Source organism: Ipomoea nil, unplaced genomic scaffold (genome assembly GCF_001879475.1).
Source record: "Ipomoea nil cultivar Tokyo-kokei standard unplaced genomic scaffold, Asagao_1.1 scaffold1474, whole genome shotgun sequence".
NCBI classification, from domain to species: Eukaryota; Viridiplantae; Streptophyta; class Magnoliopsida; order Solanales; family Convolvulaceae; genus Ipomoea; species Ipomoea nil.
Genome location: NW_017617902.1, coordinates 1,597,933 through 1,605,082, shown reverse-complemented (window position 1 = coordinate 1,605,082; position 7,150 = coordinate 1,597,933). Strand labels below are relative to the sequence as shown.

The window sequence follows — 7,150 nt, the reverse complement described above, 5'->3', positions numbered from 1 at the left end:
TGGTACGTTAAAAAATTTATTGGTAGGACTTAATTACCAACATTAATAGTCATGTAAAATGAAGTGGTAATCATGCCAATGTACCAAATATAGCAGATTACCATTAAATGCTAATTATTATGAAAAGTAATAAAATGAGATTAGCCCCTAAACTTAATAACAGCAATTAATAATGCTAATTAATAATAATTACAATAAAGGCAAAACTGTAATTAAGGGATGCCAAATACTAATCTCAATTTACCACATAATAATTAACCACGACTATTATGATACTTAGGGAGACTGAAGTTAAAGTAATAACCAAATTACCACTATATAGACAATATACCAACTATATTGCTTTTGCTATAAAATTAAAGACTTAATATTATTATTAAGGCCCTGAAAAACTATTGAGAGATTAAAAAATTTAATAAACTTAAACAATAGTAGTTCTTAATGGCCAAAATAACAATTAAATCCTTAATGTCTCTAAACAGACCAAAACAATAATTAGAGCACTTAACCACTCAAATTAGGCACATAAACCTCAATGGCCCAAGTGAATTATAACATGGATAAAAAAATGGTCTAATACTGAAGTAGACCCAAAACTTAATATTATTACCAACGATGAATACCAAGAATGGTAGTTAGTAATAAATAAAAATTAATAAACATGTTATAATCTTTAATGAAAGAGGTACAATTATTATTTAAATATCAATCAAAATCGTGGGATCCCTACTTTAATGACCCAATATAGGTCCCAAATCGCTTGTTCAAAATAGGTTCTAAAGTCCCAAAGACACATAAAACTAAAATGTGCTCAAAATTAAGGGGAAACCAAACAAGCTGATTTAATAGGTCATAATACCTAAAATTGACTTAAGAATCCAAAATTGAATGATATTTAATAATAAATTTATGAGTTAATAATATGCTAAATTCAACCTTAATGCATGTTATTATGAATATATAATTATAACAATAATTTATAAATATACGTAGCATGCTTGGATTTGCAAATTAATACATTATTAACTCATATATACTAAATAAATTGCAATGCTCGAGGCAATTTAATTTGCACCTTACATTAAATTAAAATTCAAATAGCAAATTAAAACTTAATATTTGCTCTAGAATGATAATTTAATAATTAATTAAGGAGAAATTAAATTAAACAATTGGCTAGTCAAAGCTCAAATAAGATGAAGAAAAAAAAAACTGAAAGAAGCCCAATAAACTTAAAAAGGCCCAAGATTTTGTTACCAGGTCTGCCCAAAAAACTGACCCGGCCCAAATAATATATTCCATCATCTTCATCTTTATGCCTAGCCAGAAGCCTTACCTCATCGGTGACGCAGATCCCTCGTCGTTGACTGGAGCCAGAGTAGCAGCGCCGGCGTCGCCTGAAGAAGAAGAGGAACAGCGACGTCGCCTGGAAACCCCAACTTCGTCGCCGCCGTCTCTACTGGTTGCAACGCCAGAACGCCGCCGTCGTCTCCAAGTCACGAAACCACCTCCACCAACGCTGGCCACCGTCGACCGGACTTGAGAAGCAGAGAGCAGGAGTCTTTATCGCCTGAACCGCAACTGCTTACAGAGGTCATCGGAATGGCGACGGAGGACACACCAGCGACCATCTTCATGTCGCCGTGATCGTGGCCACCTCATAGCCAGCGCAGTCCTCCACCAGACAACAAAAATTCCGGCAATACTCAATGAAGGCAGTGGGTTAGATTCTTTTGTAAATTCTAGCCATCCAAATGAATCACAAACAATTCACCCAAAATATACATACTATAATATCCATAGCAGTTTAGACAAACATCTACAGTATCACTGTCGAGTTTCAAACATTGATCTCTTCTACCAAATACTGTCTGAATAAGTGAGCTAAGCTCGTTCGAGATTTTGTACGCTCTATGAATGTTGCTTTCAACTAGGGAATTTCTGCAGGGACAACTCAGTTGGTAATCAGGTGATAGATTGTTGCATTCACTCTTCGGAAAATCAAGAATCGAGAGGCAATTTAATTCACACAGTAGAAAGAGTGAAAATATATATACTAATTGAAACTTCAGAATTACAGCTACCCAAGTAGTCTAGTGTTTCAAGTTTCAACTGATATTTTGCATGAATACAGAATAAGAACCCCACAACAAATGTAAAATCACCTAGACATCAACATAATACCTGGTCACAATAAGTATCCATATGGATTGGTTTGAAAAGTACACATTGGAACAAGATAGAACACCACTTACATTAAATATGTCAAATATGTGAGTCTCTTAAGCAAGGAGCTCCTATTTCTGTTGCTTCTTCCAAGAGATGCCGAGTCTCTTAAGCATATTTGCGTTTTTCCTCTTCAGCAAATCTTCGTCCACGTCTTCGTTGTAAGGAGGACTGATCTTCCCTGAACCGGGGCTGTGGTTGTGCAATGTTTTCTCGATGAATTTCCCGTTGTCCCCAGCTGAAAGCATCGCAGCAGCTGCTTCTGCAGCCTTGCGCCATTGGTCACACTGCACCTTTAGCCTCCTTAGCTCGGCTTCCATTTCTGCGTTGGAGGCCTGCGCTGCATCCAGCTGCTCCATCACTCGAGCCGTTCGTTGATTGCTCTTATCGGCTTCTTCTTTCAAGTACTTGAGCTTTACGAGAGCTTCTTGATCTACCATGTTGGCTCCCTCGAGTTCAGTAGCAGTATCGCCATTCGTTTCCCCGATGTTGGATTCTCTCGTCTTGACGTCCAGCTTCAGCATCGCGTTTTCCTCTGATATGTTCTGCAGCTCTGTTTCCTTGTCCATTAAGTTCGCCTTCAGGTTTTCGATCTCGTGTTTTGATTTCTGAAGCTCCTTTTCAAGTTCGTATTCTCTCCGTCCTGATTGTCCGTTCTCCAATCTCGAAGCTAGGTTTTCGTTCTCCTCGCAGATTCCTTGCAATTCGGTTTCTTTATCCATCAGATTTGCCTTCAACTCCTCAATTGCTAGGCTCAGTTTCTGTACCTCGCCCTTGAGCTCAGCCTCTCTCTGGCTCGAGCCGGACGTTATCTGCTCCACTAATTCGTAAGCGCTCCTGATCTCCACAGTGCTTCGAGTTTGTTCTTCATTGCGTTTAACCTCGGCTGCTTCTAAAGCTTCTCTCAGACTTTCAATTTCAGATTTCAAAGATGGAATCTCTGATTCGAGCATTTCATGGTTTTCTTCTTTCTCACTCGTTCCGTTCTTCGGGTCACACATAACCCGAGGACAGTCGTTACCAGATTTAGTACCATCAGCCTGGAGTTGGCAAACGAGCGCCTCGAGCAGATTGACATGTGCCCTCGATTGGTCTAACTCCATAGTCACAGCATTGTACAACTCCATGGCTTTGACCCCGTCTGATCTGAGGGCTTCCACAGTTCTTTTGGCGGTTTCGAGTTGTAGTAGAGTTTCGTTAACGAGCACTTGCGCCTGAGCTTCCGCCTCCTTGCAATCCCTTAGTTGGATTTTCATGTCCTCCACGAGCAACAAAGATTCGGTCAGATTTTCCTTCAAGTTATTCAGATCAGACTGTGCTAGTCCCGCGTTCTTGGTTTGGGTAGCCTCAGATTCCGCTATGTTTTCAAGCTGGGATTTCAGTTCCTTAATCTCATTCAAGGCGGAAACCAGTGCACTCGAGTTAGTCACCTCGAGCTCACATTCCACCACCTTAACCGGTTCCTCAGGAGACTTCTGAGGTTCAGTCACCGAAACCTCCTCAGCAACTGCTCGATTCAACAATCGCTTCTCGGATTCTTCCAGTTTCGAAGATATGGCAGCAAGCTGCTTCTTTGTCTCCCCCGCTTCTTGCTCTGCTTGATTCTTCAACGCTTCTGTTGAACATAACTCGTCCTTTACTTTCTTCAGATCATTCTGAAGTTCAGAAACCCGAGTTTCCAACTCACTCACTCTGCTCGAGCGCTTCTGTAAATTGCAAAGTAAAACGGTGTAAGATTGATAACCGAAATGGAATGTACTAATTGAAACAATGCAAATACTCTCCCAATTTGCAGAAGTTTTCAAATTATGGGTTCATTTCCACAAGTGGTATCTCGAATGCTAATCACAGGGAAAATCCCGCAAAAACCAGCATATGATTATCGTAGAAATATGCTGAGATGAATGCAAAATTATCTAACATGTAAGAAACGCCCATCCAATAGCACAAAACTATTTTCACACGCTATCCTAAAGGCGCATGCCAAGAGTCATAATTTGTCGGTTTATACCTCTGATCCTAAGCTCTTAGGCGACTTTTTCTCATTGACTTTAGGGCTTCTCTCCTTTGTCCGGCTAATTACATTAGGAGAGGACGAGGTAGAATCAGGCACAGTTGGCACAAGCTTACGCACAACACGTGGAGAAATCTTCTGAGACGCATCTTGAGAGGAAGCTCGTGGGGAGAACTTTCGAGGCACTTCTTGAGAACCAGCTCGAGGTGAGATCTTTAGGGGGACTCTTGAAGTCACTGATTGTGGTGATCTTCGTTGAGGTACTTCAGATGAGCAATTTCTGTTCAAAAGTAACGAGACAATTCGTTAAGTGAACTAATCAACAAACAATGTTTTAGCGAAACCACAATTGATTATGAAATGATCAAAGCAGCCTTCAAATACTTCACATGACAGAAATTACCAGAAATTGTTATTTATCACTTAAACCTGTGAGTGATAATCTGCTGTTAGCTGTGTTAGGTAACAAATTAAAAACATGTAGTACAAACCAATCTCAGCGGTTTAAGTACATAGCCTAGAAAAGATACCGAAACTGCAACTGCATTTAAGAAACCGGGGTTTTGAGTTAAGTAGATACTAAGCGGGTAGCAATATCAACCAGTCAACATTACAATCCCCTCGGGCACTAGAAAACCGAAACATACCATAAACAAACAAAATTAAACAAGAAACATCTCAGTTCAGAGCAATGCATAGACTCGGGTAGTCACTGATGAATGTTTATCGAGGCTAGAAGGGGTGAAGGTGAAGTGTCGTCGATAAGTCATAAGTGTCAATTCACTTAAAATGTGAAAGATTGGACCCAACCAAACCAAACCAAACAAACACACAGACACTACATTCAAGATTCGAAACTACCACCATTAAACAGCAAATTTACTCCACTGCAACTATCCCATTCAAGTTTTACTACCTAAAAAAAGGGATAACAAATTAACAATCATGGAAGGCATTGAATTTACCTTGACTTTGGCGTCTGCATATCTCAACCACCCTCGTGACCACGCTATGAATATGAATCAGAACGCTGGAGAATCGTTTTTACCACTTCAATGCTTCCCTGCCCCACAGCCCTGCAGCAGTGCAGAATGGAGATATTATATCACCCCAAGCTAACGGGCAAGACAATGAGATAGTTACAGGGCATCCTATGCCAACAAAAACCATAAATGCACCAAGGAGCAATTCAAGATTTCAAAAAATATATATGGGAAATTAATAATCCTAGAATGTAGCCAACCAACTACAAGATTTATTGGTTCCATTCACTCTTTGTCAACATTGAATGCTGAAAGGATTATCACTGTGTCACGAGGATCACACAATGAGTGGGACAGGCCATGCCACTGTGGCCCGCACGGGTAGCTGACAGATTATGGACAAAGACGCCGGATTAAACGCGAGAGTTTCACCCTCTTTTGTGACTTCTTGTAGGCACCAGGAACTGATCCTTCTACCTAATGGGCCGCTAAGTTACCTTAATTTACAATCCCGTCCCACAATCCTGCTGGGACGGGAGGCCTTGGGCGTGGGATTTCGCCTTTTGTGGGTAAAATCATGCCAATATGGGCCAGTGGGTAAATTGGCGCGTCATTCCAGGGCACTCTTGTCACCCAAAAATGATATCTCCATTATCGCCGGAATAGAAGGCTATCCTGCTTCATACTTTTCTGGGATTACAATTTTATTTTTACTCTTCAAAAGAAAAGGCAAATAAAAAATTACTCAAATCTGCACAAAGAACATTTGGGCCCAAAACTGGGTTCTCATATTCTCTCAATTATAACTCAGATCTAGATAAACACAGATTAAGACCAAAATTTCAATTTCAAGAACATCTATACTAAACACATGTAAAGAGAAAGAAACTCAACCCTCAGTTCCAGCAAGAAAGAAGCTAAAATGGAGTTTAGGCAAACAAATCCAATCACTTATATAACATACAAATCACACCATGAAAACACATATAAAAATGCGTGTTCATTCCGAGATTCGATTTGCTTTTTCTTGATAGCAAACAGAAAAAGAAAGATAGGAACTTTACCAGACATATCAAGCTCAAATGCAGAGATAAACACTGTTGTCAAGTAGTAAAAAGCATGAGAGAAAATGAAACTACATTGCAGACATAAAAAGTTTAAAAAAGTTGTCATCATTGCATTGCATTGCCTTGTACTGCTAAAACACGCCGAAGCTAATAAAACAGGAAATGGGAAAATTAGCACTGTCCCATTCTGAGGAACTTAAAAAAGAAACAATCCCAAGAAGCAAACAGAAGGGGAGAATCAAAGAGCGAGTTCTTACGTATCATCTGTCTTGTTTTTTTGCGGTTATTGGGGGGCGAAACTCGAAAAGATAACAAAGTTTTGTTCTTACCGAGAAGATGGAATGGAGGCGAGGACTTGAAGAATGTGCAGAAAATTGTTGCCCCTTTGAAGCATTACAGGAAGTAGAGAAAGGAGTGGGCCGTCTGTTTCCGCGATTGTTACTGCTGAAATTTGAAGATGCAGAGCACAGTACTCGAGACCACCTGCTACGCTGACTCGCTGTTTCTACTCTACAATGGTGTAGAGGAGAGAGGAGTATAGAGTAGGGACACATTTAATTTCAACTTAGGTTAGATTTTCTATACGGAGTAACTTTTATAATACTTTCAATTTAATGTGTCTCGTTTAATTAATCAGACTTGATCTAACTTATTTTCAATTTAATTTTCATAATATTAGATTTAGTATTAATTAATATATAAAATTTATATATTTAGAAATTGTATTAAAAATACTATTAAGAGAAAATGATGAGTTTGGTCTCCGAATTATAAGGGTAGTAATGACTGAGTCCCTAAGTTATGACTGTATTCATTTTTAATTCTTTAATTATAAGTGAAGTGTCATATTTGGTCCCTGA

General features: G+C 39.2%; 1 protein-coding gene across 5 annotated transcripts; it reads right to left on the bottom strand.

Annotated features, from left to right (window-relative positions):
* Nucleotides 1-2,030: 2,030 nt before the first annotated feature.
* On the bottom strand, nt 2,031-6,848 carry LOC109188738 (interactor of constitutive active ROPs 3-like). 5 transcript variants are annotated; one of them, XM_019339360.1, is made up of 5 exons: nt 6,620-6,848; nt 5,721-5,938; nt 5,206-5,316; nt 4,238-4,520; nt 2,031-3,932 (listed from the first exon to the last, which is right to left on the bottom strand). In XM_019339360.1, exons 3-5 carry the CDS (start codon nt 5,223-5,225, stop codon nt 2,298-2,300), a joined length of 1,938 nt encoding a protein of 645 aa, XP_019194905.1. In that variant the 5' UTR covers nt 5,226-5,316; nt 5,721-5,938; nt 6,620-6,848; the 3' UTR covers nt 2,031-2,297. The 5 variants fall into 5 exon arrangements, with proteins under 5 accessions (XP_019194905.1, XP_019194903.1, XP_019194906.1 ...); XM_019339358.1 differs by lacking the exon at nt 5,721-5,938; XM_019339361.1 differs by lacking the exons at nt 5,721-5,938; nt 6,620-6,848 and adding an exon at nt 6,548-6,614.
* Between the last annotated feature and the right edge of the window lie 302 nt (nt 6,849-7,150).